The sequence below is a fragment of the Pygocentrus nattereri genome, chromosome 14 (assembly GCF_015220715.1).
Source record: "Pygocentrus nattereri isolate fPygNat1 chromosome 14, fPygNat1.pri, whole genome shotgun sequence".
Classification (NCBI taxonomy): Eukaryota; Metazoa; Chordata; class Actinopteri; order Characiformes; family Serrasalmidae; genus Pygocentrus; species Pygocentrus nattereri.
This window is the reverse complement of record NC_051224.1, coordinates 37,059,639-37,079,807: the sequence shown is the minus strand read 5'-3', so window position 1 is coordinate 37,079,807 and position 20,169 is coordinate 37,059,639. Positions and strand designations below refer to the sequence as shown.

General features: G+C 37.4%; 2 protein-coding genes and 1 gene segment (V, D, J or C); all 3 read right to left on the bottom strand.

The window, feature by feature from the left end:
* The window catches only part of LOC108436682, a 41,969-nt gene extending 41,031 nt beyond the window's left edge, over positions 1-938 (bottom strand). The window contains exon 1 of the mRNA XM_037544624.1: positions 875-938. Coding sequence (XP_037400521.1) covers positions 875-938 — 64 coding nt within the window. The remainder of the gene's footprint in view (positions 1-874) is intronic.
* A 2,505-nt stretch (positions 939-3,443) lies between these two features.
* The window catches only part of LOC108436641 (immunoglobulin gamma-1 heavy chain-like), a 395,990-nt gene continuing 379,264 nt past the window's right edge, over positions 3,444-20,169 (bottom strand). For 2 of the 4 annotated variants that reach the window (XM_037544751.1, XM_037544750.1), the window contains exons 4-10: positions 10,192-10,242; positions 8,069-8,374; positions 6,818-7,090; positions 5,948-6,250; positions 5,526-5,831; positions 3,985-4,139; positions 3,444-3,611 (exon numbers count right to left, since the gene is read on the bottom strand). In XM_037544751.1, the coding sequence (XP_037400648.1) occupies positions 3,603-3,611; positions 3,985-4,139; positions 5,526-5,831; positions 5,948-6,250; positions 6,818-7,090; positions 8,069-8,374; positions 10,192-10,242 (1,403 nt within the window). In that variant the 3' untranslated portion in view covers positions 3,444-3,602. Of the gene's footprint in view, positions 3,612-3,984; positions 4,140-5,525; positions 5,832-5,947; positions 6,251-6,817; positions 7,091-8,068; positions 8,375-10,191; positions 10,243-11,306; positions 11,353-20,169 lie in introns of all 4 variants that reach the window. The other 2 variants (XM_037544753.1, XM_037544752.1) reach the window with 2 other exon arrangements.
* The window catches only part of LOC108414177, a 512,138-nt gene continuing 504,306 nt past the window's right edge, over positions 12,338-20,169 (bottom strand). Inside the window, 1 exon segment of the V gene segment in view lies at positions 12,338-12,449. Within this exon segment, the coding sequence occupies positions 12,341-12,449 (109 nt within the window).

The following is a 20,169-nucleotide window of genomic DNA, read 5'->3' as shown; positions in this document are numbered from 1 at the left end:
CTTTTTGGTGCCATATAAAACCCTTTTCAAAAAGGTTCTATATAAATTCATATACAACACATTCTCTATCAGTCTGAAGAACCATTTCACCATGCAACTAGCCATTTGAGCATGAAACGGTTCTATATACAACTGATTCTCTTAAAGAACCTGAATCTTTTTGAAGAGTGTCCGTCCTCCTGCTGACAGAGGAACAGCTCCTCTACAGTTTTTATATATTTTAAAAGCTAAACAGTCGTTCTGTAAAACCTTTCTGACTTAAAATTAAACAAGAAACAACATTTGAAACATCAAAGATCATGTTTAAACAGCGCATGCCATCTGGGTCATTTAGTGTCTTGGCAAACATTGTTAGAGGTCAGCAGCGCGACCCATAAAATACGTTTTTTTTTTTTTTTTTTTTAAATTTACGTTTTTTGTAGAAATTTCAGGCATTCAAGCCTTTTTTTGTTGCATTCTCCCACTCTCTCTCCCTCTGTCCCTCTCTCTCTTTCTCTCTCTCTCTCACTCTCTCTCTCCCTATAACGCCGGGAGAGAGAGAGTGAGTGAGAGAGTGGATGTGTGTATGAGAGAGAGAGAGAGAGAGAAGCGTAAACACAGGGCTAGAACTGCTTTTCACCCACTTCAACAAATTATTGCATGTATATTTTATAATTTTAGTTCAATCTCTCTCTCTCTCTCTCTCTCTCTCTCTCTCTCTCACACACACACACACACACACATTTCTGCTTGCTGCTGCATTACATTTTCTAAAATCGGCACATTTTCATCTCTTTAATTTCTTATTTATATGCTAGACTGAAATAACCAAAGCAGCTAGCTAGTGATGCTTCAAATACTAAGCCAATGCTAGCTAAGGAAGGTCATTTCTTACTGCCCACCTGCTCGGACATGTCCTCATCCTCCTTTAGTGTCTTTTTCATCCTGGTATTCTCCATGTGTCCTTGTTTTTTTGCAGTTCTTGGAGATGGTCCATCTTCAGGATTCACAAATGAAAATCGCCGTATTGGTAATAAAAAAAGGAATGAACTCTGTAGAGCCGCCCGTCCGTCAGCCGGTACCAGATTCATGACGTCACACTGAATTTGATATGCTAATGTTACCTTCTCATTTGAATTTCCGTTCCATCTTAAATAGAGCAGCAGTGCCATGCCAGTGCCAGTACAGGCGTCTGAATGGGAAATGAAAATAAGAAGCTAACAGGTAGCGCACTTTTAAACATCACTGACACTGCTGTAGCCCAGTCTGCTACAGTGAAGGAACATGAACAGTGTTGACTGTACATGGACTGCATTTCCCATGACTCTGTAGGCTAAAAAAGGATTTAATTAAAATATTTTAGAAGGAAATGAAATGCTCATTGAATGAAAATCACAACATCATTGTTTGTCCTACTTTTCATATTCAAGTACTGAGGACTTAAAAAAAGAAGATTAGGGATATAGTGATATTCTTTATAGATACAGATATAAATATAGCTGTTCAGCTCTGTGGTGTACTCAGCATTATGCTTTTGTATTTTAAACCCCATTCTGTGCACAGAATGCTTGTTAGTCATGAAATATATCAATTTTTAAATGACTTTACAAAAATAAAGGCTCAAAAAGTTCAAATAAATAATAAAAAAAATCAAATTCTTCAACATCACCCTCATTATCTTAAAGCTAGCATGAAAATATGAAGCTATAGCATTTGAATGTGAGTTATCAGGGTATTATGAGTTTGCCTACACTGTACAAAGTACAGCAGGACAGGAGGTGGCTTAAAGTAGTTTTAAGCTTTGACCTGATATAAAATGTTTGAATGTTGCTTCTGTTGATCTAATCAATAATTTTGCATTTTATGTTTAATTTATTGAAACTTTTAGGTAATTTTCTTCTACATGAAACTGAAAATCTGAATTTTCTACCCATCTTTTTATTGCACAGAGCTTAAATCCCCCAATTCAGTCCTACAAACAACATCTAATATAAAAATCTTTGCTATTTTTGTGCCATAACAGTGGGGTAAGTCTAATAAAGGTAACTGTTCCTAAATAAACAAGGTCACCTTACACCCACTGCCTTGCAAGACAAGTAATCTTAATTTATTGCTTTGATATGATGCTCATTAAAAAATAATGATTATCAGGATGTAAGTGAGGCTTGAAATAATGAGAGCATGACATAACATGATGTTTACTTTTCCAGATCAAGATTTTATTGAAGTATAAATTATACATTAACAGAACGTAAGACTTATTATGGTTATGATTCAGTTACTGTTCGAAGCTCCATGAAATATTATTTACTTTTTAAAGTATGAACAACTGTTTTATTTACATTAATAATAATGAATATATTCTCTTTTATAGAGCGGACACTTTTTGCCAGCTGACCATCTGAAGATCACGTAGCTGCAGAATAATCTGCCTGTTCATGCATGCATAAACAGAGACTATAAATATTTATGGAAATGTCATTGATGTTTGGCTTTGACACCTGTTTTCTCAGTTCTTTCAGTTGGACAATATTAAGCTTGTGAGAGCGTCTTGCTTTTCAGACTCTCTTTCAATTCCTGTTTGTGCTCACAGTTGCAGAACAGATCAGTTTATGCCTTTTCTAGAAAGATCTCTGACTTCAGCACCTGTTTCCTTGCCATTAAAATGTATGAAGTTTATCGAGAAGTACAGTCATATGCTAAAGTTTGATACCCCCCATAAAATTACATGCTTTGTTGATTTTCTTAGCAAAAATAAGTTAACCCATCCTCTGCTGCATTTTCTACATACATTAGTGCACAATTTACTAGTTAGAGTTAGAAAAGCTGCTGAAACAAATGAGACGTAATTTTAATTCCAGTAAATAAACAGTAATTAAAATGCGTTTTAATGTGCAGAAGTGTGTTATCTGTAAGGGACATGTCCTTTGTAAAGGGACCAGGGGCACCCAAACCTTTCCACATATCACTATTTAAATTACATTTAGATCACATTTTTAATAAGCCAAATTTTCTATTTAGCAAATTCAACATTAAAAAGTTTCAGAACTTTTACATCTCCACTCAAAATATATATATATATAATTTTAAAATATTTACAATTCAAAAGGTTATTTTCATTTTGAGATGAACTCATGGGTCATCATGTTGTCTAAATATGCATTAATGTACAATAAAAGCTCGGAACATTTTGGTCATTTCAGTTTTAGAAATACAACATTACAACACTAATGAAACTTTAATAAACAATTGAATTTAACATACTGGATAATACAAAAGTTGCCTTCACTTTTGCACAGACCACATTATATGTTTTAGTTTTTTTTCCAGAATATTCTATACAGCAAATAAATAGGTCACTGAAACTGTTTACTTTCCTCAGAACCCTTTTATGTATTTAATAAAATATACATTTAGTATAATCCATGAATGTTGTATGGCTTTACTGAATCAATGCAAAAAGGTAGCTTTATCATTTGCTTTATTTTTAAATTAGAATAAAAGTACAAGAGTAGCATCTTCATATTTAAAAACAGAAAAGATCAACAGAAAATAGACAGATTTTAGCAAGTATGGAAAATAACATTCACTGAATGTCTTCATTTGCTCGCCATTCTTCATCTTTATTTTATCTGAAAAACACGGATAAGAAAGAGAGACGTTACACACATACAGTGGCCACTTCAACCATTTAACCACTGGTAGACTTTAATGAAGTTCTTGTGGTTACGGCATAAAAGTGTTTAACAGAATGATATTGATGGGGGGCTGAAGTCAGAAGGCAGTTTAGATGCAAACAGGTCATTATTGAGTTACTAAGTCATTGTTCAGACCAAGTGAGTTAATGTCTTGAGAAAATCTCATTATTTAGACATAGTATGTTATTGTCAGGAGGCAGTAGGTAAACATTTTCAGAAAATAAGTCGGTATTTGGAGATACAAAGTCAACACATAATAAGAAAAAAATTCTACAAGGATTAAAAATAAAATTGTAAATGTCTTTACCTTGGAGAGGCTGAGGACAGTGCTATAGATCAGGGAGAAGAGGAAAAGGAAAATAAAGGATGAGGCGGTGGACCACAAGCTGCTGAACTCATCCTCCTCTGGAATTTCTTTATGGCATTGCAGATATGATCCTGGATATGTCACTGGAAGCTCCTCTGAAACACACATATAGGTAAAAGGTTCATGACATAACATCACTTTTACTTATAGATAACAAGTTTGAAGGAGAGGTTGACATTAAAACACAAACTAACAGGTACTGTATAAATATATCAGCATGTGTATGTAATGTGTTACTGAATGTTATGAATAATACATATAACAATACATAAAACATTATAAGACAAACATTGGCTTATTTGATCATTTTTGCAGTTTATGAATGTCAGACCGTTACCCTGACGGAGAAGCGGCTTAGAAAATGGATGGATGGATGAATGTCAGATCTGAGACATGGGAATGCTGGCTTTGTCAAGATATCAGAAAATATGGGATATTTTAACCAAACTGCACTCATATGCGTGTCTTAATGTGTATGCACCAGAGGAGCAGCCTGAACATGTTTTATTATACTTTATCAGACCCCGTATATGTATAATGACAATAAAGTTAAACTGAACTGAAAACAAGTGAAATTGGTCATTATGTTGCCCAACTCATCTAACCTGCCCACTCTATGCTGTCTAGGTTGGTGGGAGTCTTGCCCAGGGGCACAACCCAGAGTGTCCTGCACTGGGCTTTGAGCCCACAACCTTCGATTTATTGTATATCCTCTCTTACTACTGCAATCCTGCTAATGTATATTGTCAAATATGGCTTGGTACATAAATGCATTCTTCTAAGTTCCATGATTGCCAGACTTTGGTCAAAAAATAATTTTTTCGCATGAACTCCTTCAAATGAAAGGTTGACTTCATGATGTCAAATGCAATGAGGCTGATTTCTTGTATCAAGTGTGGCAAGAATATGCATGTGTGAAAAATGGCTCATATTTCTGCAGGTCAGTTGTTATTGGCTACCGATTTGACATAAATGTCCATTTAAAAAAATAATCTAATTTAATCTAAAATGCCATATCAACATGTGACCACATTGCAATGAACACAAGCAGATCATGAACAAAAACAGAGACAGCAGAAGACAGAGCAGAACAACGTCCATCCAAGACACAGAACACATTGAAACATGCAGAGGCCAGGGTGTAATGTATAAAGACATCTTTTATATTTTTTTCAATCATTTTCAGTATTGCATCATAGTCATATGGTTATGTAAATAATAACAGCATTTTAGACTGATAAGATTAAGAACATGGCCCATGCAACAACATATTGCAAACAAAAAGCACAAAAAAACAGGTAAACACAGATGCAAAACATAAAGGAGGCATCACAACAAATAGCATCTCAGGCCGCTCAGGTGAACTAGAGAAAGCATCTCAATCAGCCAGATACAGCTGCAGTGATGCTTCCTGAAGATTTCGGTCTGAGAGGACACTCAACGAAAATCTGACACAGGACATATAGGACAGTTGACTTTACTGGTAGATGTTGAGTTTGTTCTTGGCTGGACGTCATTCTGTATGTTGGCGTCTTTAACTGCACAGGTGATTTTTGCACTGTTGTACTGCTGTCCATTCACGGTTAAGTAGCTGAGGACAACTGATTTGTTGTCTTTTTTGACGATGCTGGTCATGCCATTGCCTTCTGTATATGGATCCTCGTTCACTTTCCACATGACATACACATTACCGAGATCAGAGCTGCTGACCACACAAACCAGAGACCCTGTGTCAGAATCACTGATAGACATATCCGGCTTGTAAATGATAATAGAGGGACGTTGTCCTACATGGGAAAAGATCATATTTAAATTAGACGATACAAGATAGAAGATACACACATTTCAGAAGAAGTGTTTTAATACCGTCTAAGAAGATTTGACTCCAGTATAAAACACTCACCTCCTCTTTTAACACTGATTTTCTCAGAAGTTCTTGAGGTGGAGCAAATCACTTCTGCGCCTGAAAACCAGGTGGACTCTTCAAGGGTCAGTGTGCTAGTTTTGGTAAATACTGATCCTGCCTGTGTAACACCACCAACATGAACATCACGAGTTGCTGGGCTCTGACTTCCAACTTTCCATGACATTGTTACTACTTCCACCTCCTTCCTACTATCACCAGTTAAGATGCACTCGATTACTGCTTTTCCTTTTATAAAAAGGTCCTTTGCTTGTGGTGGATTGATTTTCAGAGAGAAGTGATCTACATGAAAAAGAGAACAAATATTACTAAAACGAATAAAAACAAATGCAGTTATAGGTCAACTGACTGTGCGTTGATCTCTGTACATACTGTTGTACAGTATTGTGCCACGTCAGACACCACTCTTCATTTATTTCATTTGCAAGCCCTTGTACACCATCAGATAAGCAGTACCTAATGCTACCATCTTTGAGAAAAAAATCTAAGGGGTCTTGCTCTTCCTTAAAATCTATGAGTGTTTCTGTCCATCCTTCCACTGTGAGAAGACAACTCAACTCCATGGAGTTGAAAGGATGTGTAGCTGTCATAAAACCAAAGCAAGTAGTTGCTGATGTTCTGTGGTTGGATTGAGAGAACCAAAAAAAACAATGGAAGCTGTGGACACACTAAATAATTTTAAAAAGATGTTAGATTCTGGTGTTGAGGATTCTTTGTAATTTTCTATTCTATATATTTTTTCCGCATTTTTTCCTGATACTGAAAAAGGAATAACTTTGTTTGGCTGTTTCAATTAAATTAAATACATTAACTGAACTTTATGACAACATAACCATGAGGACAGATTACCTCTGGGTGACAGTTTTTCTGTGTGTGTTGTTCCCCCGTGTGTGACTTCACAGGTGTATACGGTGTTCTCATTTGGAGACGTCCCATTGATATCAAAGACACTGACGACTTTGTTCAAACCCATGTAGTTCCCGCTCGTTATCCAGTCCCGGCCTGTAACTTCACTGTCGCCCTTTTTCCACTTGACATTAAGGTCCTTTGGATGGAAGTCCTCAATGACACACATTATGGATTGGTCCAGTTGCCCCAGACGGATAATTGGTTTAGTGGGTCCTATGAAAAAAGTTGCTGAATTTAACTTCATGTATAAACAATACAAAACATAAACTTAAATGTGATGGTGTAAATATTATATTCCGGGAGATTGTTTCAGATATACTGGCTGCCATGCTATCCATGCTGCATGTATTTCTACCTTTATCCACAGCAATATGACAACAAGTTCAACAGCGCTTTTCATTAAAATCACCAATAACTTATCCAGATGGATAAGAAGAATATTTAAAGTTCCACATTATTTATAGTTAGACCTAGGCCTAGAGCTCCATATCAGCCCCCTACTCTAATAGAAGATACAGGGATAACACTTTACCAGAACATAACATTGATATAACAAGGCCAGAAACACATCATGGAAGATGTTACATCATTGAGTTGTCAAGACAGATTTTCTTCAGTAATATAATGGTGTCATGTTAGCATTACTGGTATAACATTTCATGTAATTAAATATTTCATAGTAATTGTAATGTAATATGTAACAATAATACAGAGGTTTTTGCACCACTGCATATACACCAATAACAGGCTTTGGAAAAAGACTAGGTGGTGTTTTGTAACCTTTTTTAGACGTTTGTATTAAAAGCACATGTCAAATCTACAGAAGCATGGTTATTATCATAATAATTGATAACATATTAATTATTAATTATTACTTCAATCTATTTATGCTCAGACCAGCTACACGTGGAAAGTTATAAATATTAAAGAAGAACTGAAAAGCAAATAAATCACACATGTGGAAAGACAACATGTTCAGTGGAACTCACTGTTACTCTGCATGCCTTTAAGGGAAAGTTCAGTGAACAATCAAGTCGACAAAATTTCTCCTTACTCTGAACATAAATAATCAGCCAAGACAAGCTTAAAGTCTTCAATGAGCAACATCATCATCATATTAATAATAATACAATTTTTTTCATTATTGTTATTTACATCGTAAGTGTCTATCCATTTTGACGGATCACTGACCTTGAACAGTTATGCTCTGGCTCTGTTTCCCGGCGAGATGCTCCACTCCGCACGTCAATGTTGTCGTTTTCCCATTTTCGGGCTTGACCCGCATGTGGCTCACTGCAGTGTACTTGTCGGCGCCCTGCGCCTTCACAGCCGGGTACTGGAATGCGTCACTCACCGTCTTTCCGCTGTCATCAGTCCATGAGAACTTGAGAGACTCAGGAAAGAACCCGCTCGTGACGCAGCCGAGCGTGACGAAGCCGTCAGGGGAGGAAGAACACTGAGACACCACGAAAGGAACGCTGGGAGCAAGCTGAGGGGCTGAGAGAGAGAGAGAGAGAGAGAGAGAGAGAGAGAGAGAGAGAGAGAGAGGGAGGGAGACAGAGAGAGAGAGAGAGAGAGAGAGAGAGAGAGAGAGAGAGAGAGGGAGAGAGAGAGAGAGAGACAGAGAGAGAGAGAAAGTTGAACTTTAAATAAATAAATAAATAACGAATAAACATTAAACCCAATGAATCCATCAACTCCGCTCATCAAAGCCCGTCTGCGCTGGAGAACACAGGAACCAATCACACACACAGTGAAGCCGTTACTGAAGATCTCAGTCTGGAGCCTTTCAGTAACAGCGCATGCGCGTGTGAGCGTGTAGGCTGAGCACTGCGAGGCTATCAGATGAAGAGCGTTTCGGGTTCATAGACTGGGATATATTTTAGTTACTGGATCCAAAAGAAGCTCATCTCTAAAAGATTTCTCGAGCTCTCATCGCACCAACATCCGGAGAAACTGCAGCCTTTAAAAGTGACTTTGCTGAAAATAAGGGCTCATTCCGAGCACTGAGAGACACTGAGGCTCATCATAGACCGGGGGCAAAAGTTTGGGCACCCCTGGTCAGCATGGTTTGTTGATGAAGTGAAAAGAAGTCCACATTTTAATGCACAGTCAGCGTTTAGTCGCTGATTTGAACACACTGGGGAAAAATAAACTACAAAATTAAATAAACTATAATATTATATATATATATATATATATATATATATATATATATATATATATATATATATATATATATATATAATATTTCTCATTTTGTATTTTAAATAAATGAACAGAATCAGTGAAACAGAAATAAAGAATCTCCGCTGATGGAGGACTATTTTTGAATTATTATATTAAACGTTGCACTGTAGGGGTTAATCCACGCACAATGATCAGACCACGTTATTATTATTATTATTATTATTATTACTACTACTACTACTACTACTACTACTAATAATAATAATAATAATAATAATAATTATTATTATTATTATTTTTTTTGCTACCATCATATCTTAAAATAAAAAAGTTAGGAAAGACAAATGTTAAGCAAATCTTTCAGTATCAAATAAATCTCTTATTAATTTTGAAATCGCATTATTTGGGTCTCATCTGACGTCGGAAAAATTAATAATGCAAACAATGAAACGTGCAAAGTACACGAACACCTCAATATAATTAGCAATTCGTTACCCAAGTCTAAGTCTTTTTGGCACATTAAAAAATGTGTTTTAAATCGTTTTAAATGGATTGACCTTTTGCGGGACTCACGCGACCGTCTTGCAAGACAGTTTTGGGTGAGACAAATTAATTGCACGACCTTTTATAAATGTTAGAAACATTATAAGAAGCAACTTAAGACAATCTGATGTGAAAATTAATTTTGGAAAAAAGAAACGATTTTTAGAAATTACAATTTACAATTTTTACAATTAAATTTTTACAATTTAGCGACAAGTAAGAATGAAACCCCACAAACAACCATTATTCTTCATTCCATTGTTTGTTTCCATCTAACACGATCTGCTGACGCTCAAATCATCTACATTTACATTAGTACTATATGCTGGAAGCTTCCATTCACTGAATGGAATGAAGTAGAAGTTATTAATGAACGATCCTGAAAGGACCCTGGACACAGATATATTAAATGCAGACAGTAATATCAGCAGCATCTTTATGAAGATCGTAATGCTGATCGATATTTATCTCCTTTCATCTTCGTGATGCTTCATTTTTAACTAGTTTAAAATGTAAAACTGGCTAAATTGCGAAATGTATTGATCAGCGTTTAAAGTGATTCGAATCAGGTCAGTTCTTACCTGAGGTCACGGTCACGGAGGTTCCTTTCCCCCAGTAGTCAAAAGCATCGTCACAGTAATAAACAACAACTCGAACATCGAGCAAAAAGACTCATAACGCCGGATCATCGATCACGATGTGATATACTTTTACAAGCAATAGATTTTTTTAACGAACGAACCAGAAAGCAGCCTATTAAAAATATTAAATTATTAAGTAACACCACAAAAAACATCTTTATGAGGCCCGTGATGCTGATGTGTGTTGAACTTCAGAGCGTATCAATTTCAATAGTTTAATGTATTGATATGTTTATTCAATATCCTAGTTGTTATTTGAGTTTAAGTTCATGTTAAACCCACTTCAGTCACTGATCTTCATTTTTATGTATCGTTTTGACTGCACAAGACGGACAAACTAGGCTGAATTATTTAAACTGCGATAGACTGAATGACCAGCGATTGAGGTCATTTCTTACCTGAACTCACGGTCACCGCTGTTCCTTTCCCCCAGTAGCCGAAAGCGTAGTCACAATGATAAACTACCCCGCACTGCCCGCACAATATACTGCTCTATAGAGCTGTAGCGCGGACTGAAGTAGCCCAGACTGCAGCTTTGCGTTTTGGCGCAAAGTTCTACAATTCCGCTTTAGTGATTTTACCGTTTAGCGTCTGTTTCTAATAAAATTGCCTTCTTACCTGAACTCACGGTCACCGCTGTTCCTTTCCCCCAGTAGCCGAAAGCGTAGTCACAATGATAAACTACCCCGCACTGCCCGCACAATATACTGCTCTATAGAGCTGTAGCGCGGACTGAAGTAGCCCAGACTGCAGCTTTGCGTTTTGGCGCAAAGTTCTACAATTCCGCTTTAGTGATTTTACCGTTTAGCGTCTGTTTCTAATAAAAGTGCCTTCTTACCTGAACTCACGGTCACCGATGTTCCTTTCCCCCAGTAGTCGAAAGCGTTGTCACAGTGACAAACTACCCCGCACTACCCTCACAATAAGCTCATACAACAGAGCTCCTGAGTTTTGCCTAATACCGCATAGAACTGTATAATTATTGCGCAAAACAAAAGAGTTTGAAAGCTCTGATTTAGACGAGCAGCGTCTGTTTGTGCTGAATTGGCTCTTACCTGAAGACACGGTCACCGATGTTCCTTTCCCCCAGTAGTCGAAGTATCACTGTGAGTAAACTGACCAATTCACTGCCCAAAAACGGCTATTCTGCCCAACACCGTGTCTACCTTCTCCCTCTCGCTTTAGACAGCCCCCCCTACCCCGGCGCTGAAATGTATCACTGCATGTTGGAGTAACGTTGGTCAGCTTTTCCCAAAAAAACCCACAAAAAGCGCCCAAACGCAGAGAAATGATAAACAGGACCTACTTACCAGAGGAAACGGTGACCTGCGTTCCTTTCCCCCAGTAGTCAAAAGCCCAGTCACAGTGACGGACTACCCCGCACTGCCCGCACAATAAGCTCATACAACAGAGCTCCTGAGTTTTGCCCAATATCCCATTTAACTTCACGTTTCTTTCACAAAGTTAATGAGTTTGAAAGCTCTGATTTAGACGAGCAGCGTCTGTTTGTGCTGAATTGGCTCTTACCTGAAGACACGGTCACCGATGTTCCTTTCCCCTAGTAGTCGAAGTAGTAATCACTGTGAGTAAACTGACCAATTCACTGCGCAAAAACGTGCAGAGACTGAAGTCTCGCACAGGATAATATCTTTTTTGAGGTCTTCTCTTACGTTATAGTTCACTGCTATGTGTAATAAATTCGTTGATTAAGGCGTCAATTGAATGATTTAGTGCGATGTGTCTGTTAACATTCAGATATGTTTTTTAATATTTTAAATATGTAGACTATTTTACGAACTCACGCGACCGTCTGGTAAGAGAATTGTATGCGAGATAAATATTAACGATAAGAAAAATTAGACAATTTCATTAGTCAATATAGACTATTACATTAAAAAAAAAACTTAAGATCATCTGATGAGAATATTAATTTATCAAAAAAAAAAAAAATACGATTTTTGTCAATGTGGCAACAGGTAAATACTAAAAGCCCCAAAACGTGGACATTTTTTTCCCTTTTTGCCTTTTCACATTGGTTTGCTAGCGTTTGGTTTATCTTACAAATACAACATCAGTAAAATAAGTGATTTCATTTAAAATAATGAATCGACATTTTCGCTGAACGGAGTGAATCAGATGTTTTCTTACCAGATGAGACGGTGACCGTCGTTCCTTTACCCCAGTAGTCAAAAGCGCCGTCACAGTGACAGACCACTACTCTAACACCCAGCACAAACACTGGACCACGACTGGTCATCTATCGCGGTCTGATTAATCCAGATGATTAGGTCAGATATTCTGTTAGACTCTAATAACTCTCCCATTCACTGTAAGTTCAGTAGAAGCGATTTATGAATATTAAACCCATAAATTCATATCAGCAGCGTCTTCATGAAGCCTGTATTGCTGCTGATTCGTCTTGAGAGCGTTTCATTCCCACATAGTTTAAAGTACGATTGTTATAAAGTCGCCAAAATTGCTAAATAGACATAACAGCGTTTAATGGAATTCGTATTTCTTACCTGAGGTCACGGTCACGGAGGTTCCTTTCCCCCAGTAGTCAAAACGATTGTCACAGTGACAGACAACAACTGGACCATCGAGCAGAAACACTGGACAACGACTGGTCATCTATTACAATCTGATAACCTTCAAATATTCTAGTTTGTCTACAGAGCGTTTCATTTTTAGTAGTTTAATGTACGAATATGTCATTTTTTGTTGTAATTTCAATTCAAGTTGATTATCACATTAAACCCACTTCAGTCACTGATCTTCATCTTAACGCATCATCTTGACTGCATTTTGAAGCGAAGACGGACAAACTAGGCTGAATTATTTAAAGTGCGATAGTCGCAGAGTGACAAGACTGAATGACCAGCGATTGAGATCATTTCTTACCTGAACTCACGGTCACCGCTGTTCCTTTCCCCCAGTAGCCGAAAGCGTAGTCACAATGATAAACTACCCCGCACTGCCCGCACAATATACTGCTCTATAGAGCTGTAGCGCGGACTGAAGTAGCCCAGACTGCAGCTTTGCGTTTTGGCGCAAAGTTCTACAATTCCGCTTTAGTGATTTTACCGTTTAGCGTCTGTTTCTAATAAAAGTGCCTTCTTACCTGAACTCACGGTCACCGATGTTCCTTTCCCCCAGTAGTAGAAAGCGTTGTCACAGTGACAAACTACCCCGCACTACCCTCACAATAAGCTCATACAACAGAGCTCCTGAGTTTTGCCTAATACCGCATAGAACTGCATAATTATTGCGCAAAACAAAAGAGTTTGAAAGTTCAAATTTAAACGTGTAGCGTTTCTAATTATATCTAAAGATCTTACCTGAACTCACGGTCACCGCTGTTCCTTTCCCCCAGTAGTCAAAGATGTCACTGTGAGTAAACTGACCAATTCACTGTGCAAAAAAGCCCCAAGACGTAGCTTCTCGCAGAACAGTAGTTTTTGTGGTGGAGTAGTGCAGCATTGAAATTCGTTATAGCCTGTTAACTCAGAGATGTGATGTACCAGGCATACTGGTGACCTGCGTTCCTTTCCCCCATGTATGCAGCACCAATGATTTTGTTCTGTTTTATATCACTAGTTGCAGGTGAAAAAACAAGAATGCTAAAACAAGTTCAGATCTTACAATGATACGTTCCTAAAATATGTTTAAACCTCTGAAGTTTTAGTGCAATTCATAATTTTGCAGAATGGCATGTTTAAACATCTGGAATAAGTTCAACATGTTAAAAATGTAACTCATTTAGTCAAATATGTAAAAAATGCAGTTAAAAAGCTTGCATTGTATGAAAGATTGTGTGCATGTAAAATTCAAAATTTTTATTTAAAAAGTATTTATTTTTTTGTATTGATTTGGGATATATGGATGTATGGAATATATTCAATAAATGCAAGTTACAATTCTATGTTTTAAGCAAGTCAGTATTTACATTGACTTAAATTCATTACATGAATTCAGTTCAACTCATTTTTTTTAAACTTAAAATAACTTAATTTCTTTGAGTTGGCCTGACATAATATTTTAAGTGGAATGAATCTAATACAGTTAAGTTGGTGAAACAAAAGTTGTTTGGTTGAACTTACTTAAAAATCCTTCATGTTGAATCCACTTAAAAAGGTCCATGCGGAACATTGCAAGTAAATCCAGCACAATTTTTTTCAGTGCAGTAGTCAAAGTAGCCATAGTTAACCTACTGCAGAGCAACAGAACAAAAACTATGCAGGAATGTCGGCCTGAGAAAGCCGACTTACTGGTCTTTGTATTTTTCTTTATTTTAAAAGGATTATTCTTCGATATTCACAACCTACGATTTTGTATAGCGTTTGTTCAGACAGTAATTTTCCCACAGGAATGAAAGGAGGAACAATCAACATCTTTAAAGTGAAAAACTCTATTTATATAAACGTCTTATTCCATTGCAGTCATTTTACCTATGTGACAATTATACAAGTACACCTATAACACCTTAGCAACTACCTGGGACACCATATCAACCACGTAGCAGCATCCTAGCAACCACTTAGAATAACATGTGAATTGCTTAGCAACAGAGTCACCATTCCGGACATGTTGGATGTGGTTCCAGTGGTTCATTTGAGTTCTTCTACATCAAACTGAGCAAAGTGTTGTTTGATGGATCTTCCATCACTGTATGCTTTTATCCATGTATAAGTCAATTTGACTTCACAACATTATTTTTTTATTAATATTGTGATTCTTTTTTTCTTTTTTCCTCCAATAATTTCAAGTTCAAAAGTTTGATCGCTGACATAGTTGACTCATGAGTGTTGATCATTACTTTTGGAATTCGATTTGTAACCAGCTCAGTCTGGTTGGCAGAGTGTTTTATTTTATTTTTGTCAGTCTGATGACACAAAATGTTTCCAGTGGACAGTCCATGCATATCACGGCATTTGCTGACTGCAGAAGCTTTTACGGGCAAGAATTCCAAAATGTTTATTGGCATGGATGCAGAATTTTACTGAGCTTTTCCATGGAATGCACACAAAGATTAATAAAGCTGTAGGTAAAATCCAGATTAAAGTGACTGTGCATATAAAGTGAGCGAGGTTAAAGTTTCACAATTAAGTGCAGTGGCTGAGCACAGAAGTCAAAGTGCAACAGGTAAAAGTGTGAAATAAGGCTGAGGTAGCAGTTCAATAAGTACGGTTAAAGGAGCTGCAGCCTGTAGAACATGGCCTAGATGCTCTAGAGCCTTCTTCCAGATCTGAGTTGTGTAAACAGTCCATGTGATGAATGACAGGAATCCTGCACACTTTCTGTTTCCACTGTTACAGCGTAACCCAATGATGGAGTAGACAGTTTTCACTACCCGCTGCATGTTCTCCTGCCTTCCTGTTCTTGGGAATGATGGTGTTGAATTCTGAGCTGAAGTCAATAAACAGCATTGTGACATTTGTCTTCTTGTAGTCCAAGCGTAATAAGGTCAAGTTGATGGCAGTAGCTGTGGTGTCCTCAGTCCTTCTACAAATCTGTTCCTCTGCATACTTTGCTGGTCCCCATTTATCCTGTTCTTCAGTAGTCAGGACCCCCACAGGACCACTAGAGCAGGTATCATTTGGGTGGTGGGTTATTCTCAGCACTGCAGTGACACTGACATGTTGGTGGTGGTGTGTTAGTGTGTGTTGTGCTGGTACGAGTGCATCAGACACAGCAGTGCTGCCAGAGTTTTTAAGCACTGTGTCCACTCACTGTCCACTCTATTAGACGCTCCTTCCTTGTCAGTTCACCTTGTAGATGTAAAGTCAGAGACGACAGCTCATCTGCTGGGTCATCCTTTTGTCCTTCATCAGTGGTCACAGGACGCCGCCCCCAGGATGCTGTTAGTTGGATATTTGTGGATGGTGGACTATTCTCAGTCCAGGAGTGACACAGAGGTTTTTAAAAACAACATCACACTGGGGTGGTCTGAGAGTCCGAGGTGGGGGTAGAGGATGGCTTTGTGTTATTTACTTAAGGAAAACAAAACCAATAAACATAAAAACCCAAGAGATGAGGTCAGGAGGATCCCATTTTCCCAAATGTCCACTGCATCTTCTGTTTTATTATATTGTCCATTAATGCAGTGAAATGAGTTATTTAAAATGACATCCTATTAGGATGGGATGGATATGGACATAGGAATTACATAACAAATAATATATACTGCAAAGCTAGTTTTATCCTTGGTCTGAGGGTGTCAGTTACTCTGGTGATTATAGTTTCAGTTACTTTACAGCTTTGCACTTGGGGAATGTGGAGATGCTCTAAAGCTTCACCAGGAAACACCTGCATCATTCACATCATGGATGTGAGTAAATCTAAACACTGGGGAATATTGTATATACGTTTCAAACAATACAGTCAGTTGGATGAGCTGTGAAATGTTGTTACACCACAAGTCCACAAGTCAACAGTCTTTGACAGTCGTGAACAGTGGTGGAGTTAAAGTAGAGACCCCAAAGGTAAAATATCACTCCAGTAAAAGTAGAAGTCCTTACTTAAGACCTCCACTTGAGTAAAAGTACAAAAGTATTTGGCTTCAAATGTACTTAAGTATAAAGTAAAAGTACTAAAAGAGTAATTCTGGCTCTGATCTGGTCCTGTTATCATTTTTATAACTAGACTGGCTTCATGAACTCATTTCAGCTGAAAGTCCTCCAGCGTCTCTCTTGGTAAACCAGTCTTTTAATAGAACGTCATTAATTAGTGACATTGACGTCTATTAAAATGATCAGAAGCACAAAACACTGAAGGTAAACAGTTTCCATCAGGGAGAACCGAGTGGCTCTGAAATCACTTTTTACACACAAGCAAAGTTTCAGTTTCAGATTTATTTACAACTTAGTTCCAAGTTTAAGTTGAATAAAAACTGGCTTTAAACTCAGGATCACAGATGAGCTCCTTTACTATGTTGATCTGTAGGCGTCTGTTCATAAACATAAACCAGCCCAAACTCATTTACTATAAAATGAAATGGTGTTTGTAGAAATTCAGAAAAAAGCCGCGTCAGTCTCGACTGCATATGTGGACATATTTCTATATTGAGCTCTATTTACACAAAGTTAGGTTAGTTCATCATTTATGTTGAACAGACTCTCCCAAAGTTTTACGCTGCTGCGCTGACGTTGAACCGCGTGCTGCACTGGGTCGGTATGACCAACAGGTCAAAACCAGCTCTAAACAAAGTGACCGCTGGGCCCTGATTGGTGCTCTGGCTTTGCACTTCTTTCGTTTTGACATGTTACATTTTTATACACACAGAAACCAAAAGGAACGACAGATTTCTCAAAATGTAGGAGGAAAAAGTCGGATATTGGACTCTGAAATGTAGTGGAGTGAAAGGAAAAAGTCGCCCAGTAATGGAGAAACTTCAGTACAGATACACCAAAAATACTAAAGTACAGAAACTAATTACATTTATTGAGTTACTGACCACCACTGGTCTTTGAGTCTCCTGCGTACCGTATAGTGTTAATCTACACTCAAAAACATATACTGAACTACTTAAACAGATAAATTGAACAAACATTTGCTATCATTGTTAATATTTCATAACGTTTAGTCAGTATGCTCTGTGCTTCTCCTCCTTGTGTATATTAATGTGAATATTGTGTATATATTTACGGTCTAATCTGTATAGATACACCAATCAGGCATAACATTATGACCACCTATGACCTTGTTTCTACACTCATTGTCCACTTTATCAGCTCCACTTACTGTATAACTGCACTTTGTAGTTCTACAGTTACAGACTGTAGTCCATCTGTTTCTCTGATACTCTGTTACCCTGTTCTTCAGTGATCAGGACCCCCATGGCCCCTTACAGAGCTGGTACTATTTTGGGATCCATTAGTTGCTTATTATTTTAGTTGGCTCTAGCTGTGATATGTATTTATTTTGTTCATTGTTATTCATTTTTATTTATTCATTTTTCTGAATGGTGAAACTGATTATCCGGTTTCTACATTTCTACCATTCTAATGTCTTCATGTAACATAGAAATTTCTTTATACTGATATTTCTTTTGCAGGTTTGCTCCAGTAACAAATTTAACAATTTGAACTCTTTAGTCTACAGTTCTTCAGTCTTATTAGCAGGTTTTTGTAATGGCGTGAATCACTGTGACCCCCCAGCCCACGTACACAGTGACACAAGCACCGACAAAAACAACCAAGAATACAACAACTTCCTACACCAGCGTTATATTCACTCTAATGGCACGGAAACCGTGATGTTCATGCACTATTCTACATTCTATTGATCCTCTGTTTAGGACATGGTGATAAGTACAGCATAGTGGATAACACGACTGGCCTGTGCACTTGAGGCTGCAATTTAACAACCATGGGAATAAACACTGAAATATCAATAAAGGTTCTTGGGCAAAACTCCCAATTCTACATTTCTCTATTTCTATTATATGATGAAATTTTAAAAACTCATTTAAATGTATTTCTTAAATATCGATAGGGACTGCAGAATCTGTAATAGGCTCGCTTACAATATTGTTTCTTATCTACATAAATACTACTTTCTATTTGGGGCAATAGGTTTATTAATGTTGTGATAGGACATATTTGTCATTTTTACACATTGTATTCATGTGATTGTTTATTTACCTACTTTTCTAAATTAAAAGTAGTAATTTTGCTCATATATATATATATATATAAGCAAACCCCGCGACCCTGACGGAGAAGCGGCTTAGAAAATGGATGGATGGATGGATGGATGGATATATAAGCAAACTTCCTAGAAAGATCCTTCATGTTTTCTTGGTTTTCTTTCTTTTCAGTTCTTTCAGTTGGTCGAAATTTAGCAGGTGTGAGCATCTGGCTTTTCAGGCTCTGTTTCGCTTCCTGTTTGTGCTCACAGCAGCAGAACAGATCCATGTATGAACTTTCCTGAAAGATCTCCAGCACCTGATTTTACAGCATGTATAGAATGTAGAAGAAAAGTTGTCACCCAAAACTGAAACAGTACAACAGCAGGTTTTTGTAAAGGTGTAAATCACTGTGGGCCAACCAGCCAGTTACGTACACAGTGATACATGCAACGACAAAAACAACTTCCTGCACCAAGAAGACCTGCAGCTCTACATTCAATCTAATGGCACAGTCACCATGATGTTCATGCATTATTTAACATTCTGCTGAATCTCTTTAGGATAGGGATGAATGTATAGCATAGTGGATAACATCACTGGCCTGTGCCCTGGAGATGGCAGTTTAATAAGCACGGGAATAAATACAATGAGCAATATGAATAAAAGTTCTTGGGCAGTACTCCCACTCCTACACTGCTCTACTATGGATTGAATTATCATTTAATTTAAAAAATACAACAAAAAGTAACAACATTTGATGCAAATTACCTTGTTTTGTCATAGTTGTGTAAAACAGTGAAAGTCCAAAAGGAAACTGGACAATTACAGCACCGAAAACAGCATTTCAAAAATAAATAAATAAATAAATAAATATTAGACTGTAGCCTTTAACATACACACACACTGGTTTACACAAAAAAGAGCTCTTGTATCTTGTAAACAAATGCAGTAGGCCTGCCTGCGAAATTGTTTCTTTTTTATTTATATAACTTGTTTGTTATTTACATAAAAATGACACAAATAAGCGATGGCCTGTATTTCTAACAGTGAAAAATAACTGAGGACACTGTAATCATGGAAGGTGTGTGGTGTTTCTGTAGAATAATTGGTGGTAAACATTGCATTTATTCACTTAAATAATGACATTGCCCAGAAGCTGAACTTAGGGTTACTGCTGCTCCTTTTCTCTTCTGTTCTTTCAGTTGATCAATTTAACAGATGCTAATATCTTGCTGCTCAGGCTGTGTTCCCATCCTGTTTGTGCTGACAGTAGCAGAACAGATCAATTG